The following is a 16768-nucleotide window of genomic DNA, read 5'->3' as shown; positions in this document are numbered from 1 at the left end:
ATAATTATCAAGTTTTTTTTTTTTTTACCACACACTATTTATTTATTTATTTTTTATGTTTGTCTCATTTTTTTGTTAGTGATTTAATAATGATTAACAAGATGGTAAGATAACAGAGGTACAATTCCACATAGTTCCCACCATCGGAGTTCCATGTCTGTGTTTTTTTTTAAATCAGATCACTGCCCTGGCTTATAATGGTGGGGATTGAACCTGGGACTTTGAAGCCTCAGGTATTAAAGTCTTTTTGCATAACCATTATGCTATCTCCCACACCCTGACAAATAAGAATGTTTCCTTGCACCATAAGAAGGATGGAAACAGACTGCTGGAGTTGACTGTTCACTGATGTGGTAGATTCCTCTCTAAAGTGCCTGCTCCTCATGCTTTGGCAAGACAGCGTTCATTCAGCTGGTATTTATAAGCATCATCTATGTGCTAGTCTAGATTGCGTGACAGATTACAAAAAACCCACCTTGTGTTTCAAGGAAGTAAAATGAGAATTGTGATATCTTCCTAGAAAGATCTTTCTTTCAGGGTCATTGAGACTATTACTCTGGTCATGCTTATTTTATGGAAAATAAATATAAGCAGAAGCACCAAAATTCAATTCATTTTTTTATAAATAAAAAATATCAACAAAACCATAGGATAAGAGGGGGTAAAATTCCATACTTTCCCTACTTCCAGAGTTCCATATCCTATCCCCTCCACTGGAAACTTTCCTATTCTTTATCTCTGGGAATATGGACCTAGGATCATTATGGGGTGCAAAAAGTGGAAGGTCTGGCTTTTTTTTTTTTAAGTTCTTTTTTCCTTTATTGGGGGATTAGTGTTTTACATTTGACAGTGAATACAATAGTTTATACATGCATAACATTTCTCAGTTTTCCACATAACAATACAACCCCCACTAGGTCCTCTGCCATCCTTTCCCAGGATCTGTACTCCCCCCCACCCTCCCCCCCCCCTCCCCCACCCCAGAGATTTTCACTTTGGAGCAATACACCAACTCCAGTTCAGGTTCTACTTGTGTTTTCTCTTCTGATCTTGTTTTTCAGCTGGCTTCTGTAGTTGATTTTCCGCAGGTCAATCCCAGCCTGTCTCTCTCTTTGCCTAGGGGGGTAGGGCTCTTGGGGGGGAGTGGGTTTCCAGGACACATTGGTGGGGTGGTCTGCCCAGGGAAGTCCAGTTGGCTTCATAGTGGCATCTGCAACTTGGTGTCTGAAAAAGCATTAAGATATAAAGTAGAACAAATTGTTTAACAATCTGGAACCTAAAAGCACGAGTATAGCAGAAGAGATTTGGAGTCTCCATTTTGGAAAAAGCTGATAGGTCTATTTTAGGTATATTCCAAGGGGCCCATGACTTCTTACTAATTTTTGCCTTAGCCCAACTGCTAACATGCAGGTGGCCAAAGGTATTATCTGGGGCAATTATTATTATTATTTTTAAATTTCAATCATAGACATTTAGAGATGGGGATGGAACAGAGACATCTCTCAATTTATAGAAAAGGAAGTTGTAGCAGGGAAGCAATTACAGAAGCCAGACCTTCCTCCTTCTGCACCTCACAATGACCCTGGGTCCATACTCCCAGAGGGTTAAAGAATAGGAAAGCTATCATGGGAGGGGATGGGATACGGAGTTCCGGTGGTGGGAACTGTGTGGAATTGTTCTCCCTTTTGTCTTATGGTCTTGTCAGTGTTTCCATTTTATAAATAAAAATTAAAAAAAAAAAGAAAAGGAAGTTTTTGTATTGATGGTTCTTGGAAGACGATAGTATAAAGGTAACATTTAAATAGGAAGATAGTATTGTTTCCTGGAATTTTTGGATGCTTTCAAGCTGTACTCATCTTACTTAGCTGATCGATTTCTTTTCATACCTTAGAATCAAACCTTTACCTACAATATTGCAGCTTGTTTTCACTCACCCACACACCTAACCTCTGCCTTCATCACCCATCGGGTGCTATTTCCTTCCTGGAATTTCCTCACTCTTCCTTTCCACTCACTCAAATCTTACTCACTTTTCACTATATGTAGTTATTTCTAGATCTTCCTCCTTGAAGTTTTCCCTGGATATTCAGTCATTATTATGAACAGGTAAGAGGATTTTTAATTGGGAGTACAACTCACTATGACATATGTTTATTAAAATCCTTATACTTAATACCTATTGACATGCAAAGGAATATGAAACAGAAAGCACTACAAAGACGTAGCACATATGAACTACTTAATCAAGTGCCGAAATTCCGTGGCATTTATGATATAATAGAGAAAACTATTTATGAATGCACCTAAGATCAGGAAACAGACAAATAACACATGATAGTCCCCTACCTCACCATGCTACCCTACCTCCCCATGCTATTTGATGTCCTTACTTTACATATTATTCTCTTAATCCAAAATATTCCCTATACATTTCACCTGAGACCCTAAATGACAAAGTGAGGGGTTTATCCCTCCTCCTCCTTGTTCTGACTTTCCTCCTTCCTTCTTCTTTTCATTGTTATAATATTTTTGACAAATATTTATGTTTTCCTAGTAGACTGGGAACTCCTAGCTGGTCAGAACCATGGTCTCGCTCATTTTTAAAATCTCAGTGCACATGACTGGGAGCACTTCAACAAATATTTCATGAAAGAAGAAATGAAATATCTAGCTCTAAAATGAAGACAATTAAATAAATACCCCAGTAAAAGTAAAAAGGAATATAAAATAGATATGAAGAGTTGGAAATTGAGCTGTCTTTAAAACTAGATAAAACTTAAATGATGTCATTAAAATAATGAATAGATAAGATTGATATGTACACTTAATGTGTGAAGTATTGCTCTCCCTGGACTTTCCTGTGTTAGGTTATTTAATTGTTACTTAAACCCTGTGAAGTAATTATTATGATTATTCCTATTGTAGTAATAGAGAAACAAAAGCACTAGACAGGGAGAGTAACTTGCCTGTGCTCACATAACTAGTGAGTAGGTAAAACCCTCTTGTTCTAGGACTCATGCTCTTACCAATGCTATGTTGTCACAAAAAGAGGAAGAAGCAACACAAATAAATAAAGGCATGAGTACAGTTTTATGCTCTTAGGAAAGATGGCCAGTCTGAATATGTGGGAGCCAGTAGAAGAAGGGTAGTATTAAGTCTGAACACTGCTAGTAGAAGTTCAAACTTTACATTTTTTTCAACTCTAGTAAAACTTTATTGGGGAAATGTTGATTTACAGGATTTTTGGTGTCACAAGGGCACATTTCCATATTTTCCCAAGATACCTATTTACATTTACACATCATCTTTTTCTCTCACAGGAACATACGTCGCCAACCTTCCCTTATCAAGCTTCATTTTCAAGACATTCTAAAGTAGTTGAAAGTATTCTTGGAAACAGATTGTCTAGAATTTCTGAATAGTGGTAAGGAGATCATATTACAACATTCATCTACTTTGTCAGGAGAAGGTTGTAGATTTGGATTTGGGTAGTAGAGAGTGGAAATATCTTTCTGATATGAGAGATATTTTCAAAGAATTCCAAGATTTAGTTTGGAGTGAAGGGGAAAGATTGTGAGGAAAGGATCAAGAGTGACGCCAAAGTACAACATAGCTACTACTATAGTTAATAATACTGTGTAACATATTTGAGTAGCTAAGGATAGTCTTAAAGGTTCTCATCGCAAAGTAGTATGTAACAATGTTTGGTGACATACTATTGAGACATTGTGGTGACCATTTTGTAATATGTACAGATATAAAAAGTGGGCAATGTGGTTTTTTTTTTTTCCCTTATAGAAGAATGGTGGTTTTACTATCTAGAGTCAAGATATTGATTTTTTTTCTTGTAGAAAAATAGTATTTTATTTTAGACACATTGAGTTATTAAGTTTGAAGGAAAAGTTTGAGGTGTCATAAAAATTTCTAGTACATAGTTTAAGATATGGAAACTTGGTAAGGAGATAACATTTGGAAGTGTTCATTGTTTTGGAATGAGGCTGACGTTATGACAATTAATGAATGTATAATTGAATATATAGCTAAGAGAAAGGAGAAGGATAACTACAGAGAATTGAATTAAATCTAGAAAACAGTTCTCATTAGGAGTTAGCCAGAGAGGGTGATGACTTAGTTAAGGACACAATGTACTTGGAGAGGTAAGAAGTGAATGCCACTAAAGCCATTAAGCAAAGAGTATTAAAAAGAGACTATGGTTAATAGTATTAATTAGATAAAGGAAGAAATGAATACTGGCTTGGGAATTATATTGTTTTGACTATAAGCAGATCAATTAGAACTGTTGAGTTTAATTAAGCCTAATTGTGGGGAAGGAAAATAAGTATTCAGATGGGATGGGGAAAAACCAGACAGAGAGTATTTATTTACTTATAATGTCTAATAGTATTTTGTTTGTGGTAAGTATATAGTAAATATTTGCAAACTCAGTTACTATGAAAGTTTGACAGGTGGAAGGAGGTAAGTGTTCAATTGCTGGTTGTGTGTGTGTGAGGGGGGGGAGAGAGGGGGGAGAGAGAGGGAGAGGGAAGAGGGAGAGGGAAGAGGGAGAGGGAAGAGGGAGAGGGAGAGGGAGAGGGAAGAGGGAGAAGGAGAGGGAGAGGGGGGAGAGAGAGGGAGAGGAAAGAGGGAGAGGAAGAGGGAAGAGGGAGAGGGAAGAGGGGGAGGGAAGAGGAAGAGGGAAGAGGGAGAGAGAGAGGGAGAGAGAGAGGGAGAGGGAGAGGGAAGAGGGAGAGGGAGAAGGAAGAGGGAGAGAGAGAGGGAGAGGGAGGGAGAGAGAGAGAGAGAGAGAGGAGAGAGAGAAAGAGAGAGAGATGGAGAACCAGAAAGGAGAGGAATAAAAGAAGAATGAAGGATGGAGATTTGGTACATATAGGATAGGATACTAGAGAGGAGAAAACTTTCTAAGAATGGGGAAGAAGAAAAGAGATTCATAAGGGAAGAGATATGTATGTTAAGGTGAAACTGGGATAGTTGAGTGACCCATGTGACAAATCTTACAGAAAAAAAAAACTATATATATTTAGTTATGATAGGACAGTATCAAATCTATGTCCACCGGGAATAACCCATTTTTCTTTGAAGACTTAGCCTGAATGTGCTCTAAATTTTCTTTCTTTTTTATTTTTAAGAACCAGACATCACTTTGGTACATGTGCTGCTGGGGATTGAACTTGGGACCATTGCGCCATCTCCAGACCACTTAAATTTTCTTAAGATTTCAAAAATGTACTGTATAATTAAGGTTGGCTTTATGACTGAGATGGACCAATCCTATCCAACATCACAGGCAGGACTCTAGTTTCCAGTCAGGGAAATTAATCTGAGCATCCTTCTCTCTCTTTTTCAGAACAAAGATGTGGCTGCTCACCCTTGGCTTTGGAAAGGCTGTGTCTGTCACTCTTTTTTTTTCCTCTATCTTTATTTAAACTCAAAAGCTAACACCATTAATATCTCAAGGTAGGAAGATATGACTAGGAAGTTACACCATGACCTAACTTTTCTCACCCTTCATTTCCTCATCTGATATATGAGGGTTAGTCCTAGAAGGTATCTCAGGTCTACTTTGTGGAATAAAAATGCTTCAAACTTTTAATTTTTTTTTTTTTTGGTCATCTATAGTGAAGCAACTCAACCACCCCAATTTTTGTGGATGGTCTTATCATCTAACACTAAGTCTTACAAACCATCCATCTCTGTAAGGTCTTGGAGAGACTGTGAGCCAGGAACTTAGATACTGCTATGCTTAGTATTAATGACTGTGAGACTTTGAGAACACTATCGCCTTAGCTTTGCCTCAATCTCATCATGTAATATTAAGGTTCCTCACAATAATCATTTCAGACTTTCAGGTCCTGATATCTAACTGGAAGAGTCTGTACATACCAAGCAGCCTCCCAAGCAGATTCTTTGAATATGTAACATTTAGGGAGAATAAAATATACAGGAAAATATATTTATATGAAATTATTTTGAATGAGAAAGAAAGCTGGCGTCTCAGGAGGAATATGTAGAACCCCAAGTTGGCTGCTAGATTAAAATATACATATTGAGAAAAGAAATACATTATGTGGTCTCCTTATACCTGTGTAATTTCTTTTAGCTGAATTACTATTATTTTTATGATATTGATACAGAGATCTAAAAATCCCTGGTTATCTACTATTTGGACTAAAAACAACATCCTAGGGCATTGGAATTAGACTTTTGGGGGGTGGTTTGGTGGGTTTTAGTATAAAGATACTCTGGGGAGCCAGGGCTGGGCAGTGGTGCACCTAGTTAAGTGCACAAAGTAATGACAAGGACCTGTGCAAGGATCTGGGTTTGAGCTCCCCACCTGCAGGGAGGAAGCTTCATAAGTGGTGGAGCACATCTGCTCTCTCCCTCACTATCTCCCCCCCCCCAATTTCTCTATCTTATCCAATAATAATTATTTTAAAAAGGCCACTGGGAGTGGAGGATTTGTATTGTTGGCACCAAGCCCCAGCAATAACCCTGAAGGCAAAATGAAAATAAAGATACTCAGTTGTGTTGTCTTCATAGATTGTCCTTTAGCATTAGGAGCTGAGAAGGTAATTGTGATCCTTTCACAGGGCTTGGCTCACATAGTACCTAAGTTTGTGTTACTTTATTTTTGGGAAATTCCAGTCCTAGAGTATTCAAACCCTGCATTGTTAGGTAGTGCCTCTGAGTGATAGGGAATGAGCTATAGAATAAACAGCTGATTTTAGTTGTTTTAATATTGACTGTCATCCTAATATATATGACTTTGTAGTGTTTATAGCTTTTTCTGATTTTTCTTAAGTTCTAGTCTGACATATACGATGCCTAGCCTGTCCTTCAGGGTGCCTTACCCATTCTTCAAATTCAACATATCTACAAGTGAATCCAACTTTTTGTTTTTTCAAGTCATTTTTCTTCTTTTCATCCACCTAATTTTGTCAACAGTATTTACACTTTGACTCTCTCACCCACCCCCAAAAAATGACAGTGTTTGATCCCTATTCAGTATAACTATAATCAAGCATCAGTGTCTCATCCACTCTTTCTACCTAGCTGTCACCTTTGTAATTGAAGTCCTGTGAGCTTGCATCAACGCCATTGAAATAGTTTTCCTAATTGGTCTCTTTCTCAGCCCAACTTGCTCCAAGCCAACACATTTCATACTGCTGCATTAATCTTCCTGAAGATACACTTCTCAGTTCAGACTTTTAAAGTGTCTTCCTGTGACCGTCCATGTGCTTTTCGTGAGCTCTTCATGATTGGTATCAGCCATTTTCACTTACTTCCAAACCTCAATAAATGGATTCTCTGCTACTCTCCAGGCATTTCCCTCCATCTTAGCCTATCTAGATTTGGCCCATATTTTATGACCTAGTTACAAACCAGTATACACAACAGCTTCCCAAATCATCTTCTCTGGAACAAGGTCTTTTTTCATGTGACTCTCATTGTCTTTCAACAGGGCTCATGCAATGCACATGAGTTTGGAGTATAGTTAATTGGGTACCAGCTTTAGGTCTTCTTCTAGAAGGAAGAGGAAGCATCTTTTACATCTCATCTCCCAGTAACCTATTACATTAGATCCCATTATTTATTTGATAAATTAATGCATGACCTTGTCATTTCAAATGTCAGAATCCCAAATAATAATTATCTGATACACCAAAAATTTTTAGAAAGTACTCATTGATTTTTTTTTTTTTTGGTAATTTTTCTCTCAAGAACTAGTGTTATAAATCTTACTGTGCTTAAGATGGGACGTTTTGCTTCTGCAAAATTTGAACTCTTAGTTACATTCTGACAGTTGTATTAACACAATTATTTTAAAGGACACAGTGTTACACTACATTGTTTTCCCACACAAGAAATCAGATCAGGATTACAGGTAGAACAATAGTAGCCTGATTAGCAAATGTGATAATATAGCTTCTCTTTCTTTTTCTATTGTCACTTGTACTTGTTTGAATAAAACCATCTATAGAGTTGTTTAGAAATCATCCATTTTTTTGTCAGCAAGAGTCAGTTGCTTGCATCATACCTGTGAAAATTCCATACATTCAAAAGAACAGAAACAATAAGTGCTGGTGAAAAATTAACTCTGCTACATTGTTGCTGGGAATGTAAATTGACCTAACCCCCTTGGGAAACAGATTGGAGATAGACTACTCAAAATATTAAAGATGGAATTACCCTATGAGTTGGCAAATCCTTTCCTAGGTATCTATCCAAAGAACATAAAAATACCTACCCAAAGAGATTAATATATACCTATGGAAGCTCTCTTTGTAATCCAAACTTGGAAGCAACCTAAATGTCCGACAACAGATGAGTGACTAAGGAAGTTGTAGACAACAGAATACTCCTCACATATAAGAAATATAAAATTTTCTCTTTTACTGCAACTTGGATAGAACTTGAAGGAATCATGCTAAGTAAAGTAAGCCAGAGAAGAAGGTTGTATACCAGATGATCTCACTTACAAGTGAGACTTGAGAAACAAAGAAAAGGAAGGCCTATTGGCATAGAACTAAAGGCTTTAAAGGAAAGGGGTAGTAGGGTGGAGGGAAAAGGAGTGGAGACCTAGTGTCATATGGTGGAGAGAGAGGACAAGTTGGTGGAGGGTGTGATTTATCATGGGGAGGTAAGAAATTGTACACCTGTGACAACAGTCTTATGAATAAACATTCCCCTCAACAAAGTGATTTATTAAAAAAAAATAGGTACTTGAAATGAACTGACAGTTGTACACACAGCATCTTGGATAGGTCTGGTTGACAGTGTTATTGATTGCTTAGTTTATTCCAGAAGACGTCCTTCTCCTGTCATTGTAAACTTTACCCAACTCTTGTCCCTCTAGTTCTCATTCTGTTGCTCTCCTCTAGTCTTCAGGGTAGTCAAAACTCTGCTTCTCAGAGCTACAGATGTTATACTAGAGCCCTTGTAGGACCTATACTTTTACCAACAGTCATTTTTTATAAATAAATTCTTCGGCTATTGCCCAGTTGTGAGTATATTGTCTATTTTCTGCTGGGATGAGACGTGTCCGTATCTCTATCTGTGTCTCTATATGCATATCATGCTTATATCTCCCTTTCAACTTTCCTTATATTTCCATTCTGTGTGCATACAGGGGGAGTTTCAAGATGACAGTCAACAGAAATGTAATCTGTGATACCTATTTTATTTTCATTTTAACATGAATTTCAGGTTCTGAAGTCACTTAAAAGTGAAACAGGACTTTAGTTGCTTTATTTTTATCTTCCTAGTAGCTCAAAGAGCATAGTGGAAAATGCTACAGTCTGATAGGATTCTGTGCTCCTTTTTTTCATTTGCAAGAAGTCAAGCCCTCAAGCAGAGTCCAGAACCACAAAAGATTGAGATTACCTTTTCTCCCAGAAAACAGTTTGTCTTAACATTTCCTCAGCAGGAACTGAATTGGCCTGTAGGATAGCTGCCTGTGGGAAGCCTGGAGAAGAGAAGGGGTGAGGTGGCCACGTGTTGAGGGGTATCCTGGGTCTGAACAGGAAATGTACTCAGAGGAAAGTTACCGTAACTGAACCAGTTCTGTGGTGAGAGGGAGGTGTTGTGTGCCAGGGAAACCAGCTGTCACCTTCACCCTGTGTTCACAAACATCATAGGCCATGATGGCTGAAAATAGAAAGCTTTTAGTTTCTTGGTTCCTGTCTACCAAATTCTGTTCAGTCAGAATTTTAAAAAGGAAACAATGTGATTAGGATCTTACAACCTGATTTTTAAACTGCAAAAGAAATTCTGACTCCGATATGCAGATATGCAACCCAATAAAAATTTAAAGACATTCTGACAGAAAACCACATGGTTAATTAAACATGTATGGTGTTTTTCTTGTTGCTCCCCTAGCTTCTCAATGCATATATCAGAACTGAATGTTGCTTACTCCATGCTCTGGTTCACCAACCTCTATGCCATTTTATTTCTTTATGATTCTATGGGAATGAAAAAGAAAGATGGAATATGATAAATATGACAAACAAATGTAATTCCCAAAGGTCCTTAAATTTTAGGATTTTCCCAATTAAGTTGAAACTGAAAAGTGAATTATGTATCTACTAATGTTTATTTTTGTACACTTGGAAAAGCTGAATGAAATAGTATAACTATTGCTTGTGAATCTAAAATAATTTGTAACAGGCATTTATGTTGTCATATTGTCTGTATGTCTTATCTGGGATACACCTATGATCTTCAGGGCATTTCTGAGATTGTAAACACAATTTTTTTTTAGTAATTTTTTTTTTTTGCCTCCAGGGTTATTGCTGGGGCTTGGTGCATGCACCATGAATCCACTGCTTCTGGAGGCCATTCCCCCCGCCCCTCCTTTGTTGCCCTTGTTGTTGTAGCCTTGTTATGGTTATTATTGTTGTTGTTGATGTAGTTCGTTGTTGGATACGACAGAAAGAAATGGAGAGAGGAAAGGAAGACAGAGAGGGGGAGAGAAAGATAGACACCTGCAGACCTGCCCCACCGCCTGTGAAGTGACTCTCCTGCAGGTGGGGAGCCACGGCTCCAACCGGTATCCTTATGCGGGTCCTTGTGCTTTGCACCACATGTGTGCTTAACCTGCTGCGCTACCGCCCGACCCCCTTTTAGTAATTTTTTATAAGTGATTTAATAATGTTTGACAAGATTGTGGGATAAGGGAGGTACAATTGCATGTAATTCCCACAACCAGAGTTCCGTATCCCATCCCCTTCATTGGAAAGTTCCTTACTTTTTATCCCTCTAGGAGTATGGACCAGAAATTTTTATGGGGTGCAGAAGGTGGGAGGTCTGGCTTCTGTAATTGCTTCTCTGCTGGATATGGGTGTTGAAAAGTCAATCCATATCCTCAGCCTGTTTCTGTCTTTCCCTAGTGGGGTAGAACTCTGGGGAGGTGGGTTCCAGTACTGATTGGTGAGGTCATCTGCCCAGGGAAGTCACCTTGGCATCATGGTAGCATCTGCAGCTTGGTAAACACAATCTTTTAAGTTTGTGTATTAAAGGCAAAGAGAGTTAAAAATACTTTTTTTTCTTTCTAAAAATGGCTGTGATATTAAGTCAGTCTTGTTGAATCCTCAAAACTGGTTTGCTATTCATTCATGATTTCAAACATTACTACTGGAATCATGAAAAAACAAATACATCTTGACTTTTCCACTATTTGTGCAATCTACTTAAAAACATTTACTTCTGTTGTTTTCAGTCAATTCTTATAATGAGTAAGGTATGAGTTTGTCTCTTATTCAGATTTTTACTCAGTGGACTTTTATTATTTTTTTTAGAATGGGACTCCAGAAAAGTAGTGTAAAAAAGAAATTTATCTTGGTTCAGTCCTCTTCTCACTTCACTACTTGTTTAATGGTATTTCCCCCCCTTAACTTTCACGTTCGTACCACTCAGACCTAAGGCTCAACTTTGAAAGGATCTAAAATCAATCACTGAAATTATACTGACATTTGGATATAGCCTCGCAGAGGGAAAAAACACTAGATTAGAAGTCAGGAGGCATGAACTCAGGTTATTTGATATTTTTGATCCTAGTTTCCAATCTACAAAATGAATATAAATGAATATAATGACAATTGTTTTGTTTTCTTATTTCTCTGGTTAACTGGAGCTTAACTAAGAAAAAGTAGGAATAAGGGTCTTGGAGTCCTGTGAATGCAAGTCATAGTTACTAATTTCAGTCAGCATGGTTCCCACATTGGACATTAGGTTTAACCTTTCTTTGAAATGCAAGATGAGTGTTGGGAAGGTTTTTTTGAGGTTAGCTTTCCTTCTCCACTGCTTGGAGCCACACCTTAATCACTCCATTTGTGGAGAACTGACTCAATTATTAACTATAGTAATTGACCCATTTACAATAGTTACAAAGGAAAAGGTACTTTTTTTTGTAAGCAAACTCTCTTCCACCACCTGCTCATGGAAGCACAAGCAAAGTTCAATTTTCCAGAAGTCAACTGTATCACAGATTATCTGTGGGAAATCTAGCTTTCATTGCCTTGCTCAAAAGCAACAGATAAGTACATTCTCATCTCCAATCTTACTCTTTATGTTGCCTGTTGTCAAGGAGGAGTTGTGAGAGAAAGAGTTTGAGGTTACTTACTGCTTCCTGTCTCCACACCTTTAGCTGGTTTGACTGCTAGGAAAGGCGTTGAAAAAAAGCACTAAATTCATCATCAAAACAACTTGACAATTAAGTTAGAAAATGTCAATCAAGTCATCTTCTGATACCAAAAAGGAATATAATTGCTGGGTTGACACTGTTTCTCTTTTCTCATTCTAGTAGAAGTAACCTAGGTAGACCTTACTTAGTTCTTTTTCAAGAGGGAAAATTAAATATCTGTAGGAGGAACAGTTATGTCTGCTAAGACCAAATTAGCCTATGAAAGTTCCTTTTTAAATTTAGTATGAACTGGAGAGAAAAAAGGAATCAAGCTGAAGCTAGTTTGACTACTTCAGGAGAAGGTGAATGCTGATATGTCACTTGAAGGATCCTGCATATATTCATTCAAAAGTTAACATTAAATAAACGTTAGCCTAGCTAAACTGAGTCCCTGATATAGGAGAGTGCCATTGAGCAAGCCACTGTGAAGAATTTAAGACAGAAAAGGAGGAGCTAGAGAGGTGAGGAAGAGTATGGCATACACAAGGAATACAGGTACTTTAATTTTGTTACTACATGTATTATGAAAGGCAAGACTGATGATCATCCTGAAGAATATTGAATATATAATGGCTAACCCAGTTACTAGATCTTGATTTGTTATTGCCTGAAAAAAAAACTTTTGATTTGTAGTGTTAGGGAGAATGGGTTCAAGAGTAATCTGATTAGTCTTAACAATTTGGAATTGCCAAGATGAACAGAAGGAAAATCTATTTTCCAATATATTTTGGTTTGAGAAGGAGGAAATAGGTTCAGGAAAGAAAGGCTACTGTTTGTTTCTTTTGAAAAAAATATAGCAAGCACTGAATTAAACTCCAGGGAGTCAAAGGTGTTTTTAGACACCTTGAAGGTAAATTGTATTTTCTTTGCAATGACTTCTTGGGCTGGAAGAAAGTTTTCTCCCTACCCCAGATGTCCAAACTTCACCTCAGTTTCTGAACTGTCTATTCTAGTCATGTGATAAATGAAGAAGAGACAAAGGCAAAAAGGATAGTAGCATTACTGGTTGTTCTGTGTGGCCCAAGGACAGTCATTTTTAACTCCTCCTTCTGCCTTACCACATCTAAGCTGAGTTGTGTCAATTTCAGCTTGTAAATATTTCTTGTGTTTATCTACATCTGACTAACCATAGGCCAGGCCCTATTACCACTTGCCTAGACCACAACTCTGTCCAGATGGATCTCCATGTTGTATTCTCAGACCCTTCAAGTCCATCTTCAACATATTTGCTAAAGTAGCTGTAAAGTTAGAACTCTGCTTGCTTTGCCAATCTTGTATTGCATAACACATGGTCCCGCAGAATGGAGGGATCTGTGATTCTACTGTCTGCCATACTCTTTATCTGTGTTGCCTAGGCAATTCTTTTTCTCTCTTGGCCACATCATTCTCATAGTCCCCCTACCTCATTCCTACTCTCTCACCTTACCTAGTCTTTCACACAAAGACTCATCTTAATGAGGCTAACTTCTACTTAGTAAAATTTTGAATCAGTGTATACACAACCCTTCAAAACTCAGGTCAGTAGTCACCTACTCCAGAAATATTTAGCTAGTTCTCCAGTTGTTCCCATAAACACTCCACAGACATTGTGCTATTTTTTATAAGTAGCTGTCTGTTAATACACCCTCCCCCCATCAGACAGTGAGCTATAGAAGGAGAGGAACTAAACCCTCTTCATCTCTGGGAAATCAATTCTTTTCCCTAGATGCATCTTTGGGGATTTGAGGAGACATATTAAGCAAATTACTGGAATATATATCTATCACCTATTTTCTTTCTTCCCTCTCTCCTCTTCCTCTGTGGGTACTGGGAGAACAAAGTTCAAACTGTGTAACCACCTGGGGGTCTTCTCTAGGCTTATTCAGTTTCCTTGGCCATGCTTCCCTTACAGGCCTACAAAGAAGTGTGATTCTCATATTTTTTCTTATGTCAGATCTCAGATGGTTATCAGGAAGAATCCAAGTAATCCTATAAAAAGAATACAAGTAGTAACAGAAACAAAATTCCTGAAGGTTCACTGAGCAGACATGCAAAGGCCTTATCTGCACCATGTGAAAAGGAGAGAAAATTCTGGCGTTTACTACTGGAGCTGATTCTTCCCATCAGAATCAACCCAATGACTCCTTATAACTAAGCAAACAACAACAATAGCAAATACAAAAGACCAGATAAAAAAATGAGTTGGGTCTTCCTATCAAGACAAGTAGAGCTTTTTGGTTCTTTCCATGTTGGCTTTTCAGTGTTTTAGGGAGGTATTTGTCAAATGAATAATAAACTAAAGTCACTGTTGAAACTTAAGTTTTGAAGGAATTAATGACCTGGTAATCAGACCTAGCTGTTGAAGAAGGATATGCAAATGGCAAAAAGCACAGGAAGAAGTGTCTGATATCAGCCATTAGAGAAGTGCAAATCAAACTAGAATGAGATACTACTCCAGTCTCACTAAAATAGCTATAATAAAAGAGCTGGCCAATAACAAGTACTGGCAAGGGTGTGAAGATATTAGGACCTTCATAGAAAACAGAAAAAGCATGCAAGTACTCCTTTTCTCGCATGTAGTTTGTAACATAGCTTCATGTTCTAGATGGTCTCCGTACTGTTGGGTCATTAGTGAGATAGAAGACAGAGTAGAGAGAGCATTCTTATTGGTCTCTTCTATCTTCTGTGGTTTAAGGGAACAGAGATACACATATTTATTGAGAAAGTTGTTATCAGAACTTCTTGTGGAAAATAAACTCACTTACCCCTTTATCTTACTCTTGGAATAGCGCATGAAGTTGAAATGTTTGAAGACATTTTAATTCCGTCACAATAACCTTTATTACGACTTAAGAAACGCTTCTGTAAATCTATGTCAGGTATTAAAATCACTTCCAAATGTACCATTGAACCAAGAAATTAGCACGACTAGGCATAATTAACATTCTAGGACTCTCAGTACAGTACAGACTGGAAAATTTCAAATGTTTATCTATGATGCTCAACTCTAACAGAAGACCACATTCTGCCTTTCATGAGAAAACATGCTCAGTTATCTCATTCAAAGGAAGATAAAAATAATATCAAGGTTGGGGGACATAGCATAATGGTTATGCAAAAGAAACTCTCATGCCTCAGGCTCCAAAGTCCCAGGTTCAATCCCCTGTACCAACACAAGTCAATTCTGAGTTCTGATAGGGGAAAAAAAAATCAAAATTTAAACTTGTAGACTCTAAGTATAATCATCTCTAGAAGGACTTCTGCATTTTCATTTTCCAAGTGAAAGTCTTTATCAGAGATCTGTTTGTTTATTAACAAAATTAATGAATGTATCTTGATTTTAGATTTAAAAAACTCCTTATACTCTTATTCTAAGCAAATGATTTTTCCCTTTCAGCAAGCCAGATTTTGGTGAAGCAGTCGCCTCTGCTTGTGGTACATGGCAATGCAGTCAACCTTACCTGCAACCACACCCACAATATCTTCTCAAAGGAATTCCGGGCCTCTGTTTATAAAGGAGTGGATAGTGCCATGGAAGTTTGTGTTGTGAATGGAAATTTCTCTCACCATCCTCGGTTTCATTCCAGTACAGGATTTAACTGTGATGGGAAACTGGGCAATGAAACGGTGACATTCTACCTCAAGAATTTATCTGTTAGCCAAACAGACATCTACTTCTGCAAAATTGAAGTCATGTATCCTCCTCCTTACATAGACAATCAGAAGAGCAATGGAACCATTATTCACGTGATAGGTAACATGACATTCTACTAGTGCACAGTCCTCAAGGAACGGCTTCAACTATAGTCTTTCACATATATATTTTATTTATCTAATACCTTTTTGATGCTTTATTTTATTTCTCTTCTGTTTTGATAGGACAAGGAGAAATCGAGAGAAGAGGGAGTGATAGGGAGAGAGAAAGAGAGACACCTATACTCTTGCTTTACAGCTCATGAAGCTTTCCCCCTGCAAGTGGGGACTCAGGACTTGATCCCAGGTCCTTATGCATGGTAATGTGTGCCTTCAACTGAGTGAGCCACTGCCTGGCCCTCTCCACTGTAGTCTTGAGAATGAGTTCATGGACAGTAGTGGGGTTGAGTAAATTCCAAAGAGGGTAGATCAAAGAGGAAGTCTACATATTCTAAGTAGTGAGACTTTGCATATCTTGATCCCCCTTACATCTTCTATATTGTTCAGAAGGAAGGAAATGTACTTCCATGATATTTTAATATGATTTAATCCACTCTATTCTATTCTTCAGATAAACTTCATTGTCCACCTTGCCTGTCTCCTGAACCTTCTAAGTTATTTTGGACACTGGTGGTAGTCGGTGGAGTCCTGACCTTCTATAGTTTGCTGATAACAATGATTCTTTTTACTTACTGGGTAAGAGAAACCACACCACTTTTAGATAACTTTTCCAGGACATGTGTAATTTTATCTTATTCAAGAGTTTTACCTATGTGTCTTATTTTCTATTTAGTGTCACTTCTCCCCTTACTCTTCACCAGTCTCCTCCCCCTCCTTTTCTCTTTTTCCCCTTCCTCTCTTTTCCCTTCTTATTATATTCCATGCTAGGATTGA

The 16768-nt window shown here is 37.8% G+C and overlaps 1 protein-coding gene across 2 annotated transcripts in view; it reads left to right on the top strand.

The window, feature by feature from the left end:
- CD28 (CD28 molecule) overlaps positions 1-16768 on the top strand; it is a 34052-nt gene that overhangs the window by 7784 nt on the left and 9500 nt on the right. For both annotated transcript variants that reach the window (XM_060194072.1, XM_060194071.1), the window contains exons 2-3: positions 15579-15935; positions 16446-16570. In XM_060194072.1, the coding sequence (XP_060050055.1) occupies positions 15579-15935; positions 16446-16570 (482 nt within the window). The remainder of the gene's footprint in view (positions 1-15578; positions 15936-16445; positions 16571-16768) is intronic.

Source organism: Erinaceus europaeus, chromosome 7 (genome assembly GCF_950295315.1).
Source record: "Erinaceus europaeus chromosome 7, mEriEur2.1, whole genome shotgun sequence".
NCBI classification, from domain to species: domain Eukaryota; kingdom Metazoa; phylum Chordata; class Mammalia; order Eulipotyphla; family Erinaceidae; genus Erinaceus; species Erinaceus europaeus.
This window is presented reverse-complemented; position numbering and strand designations above follow the sequence as displayed.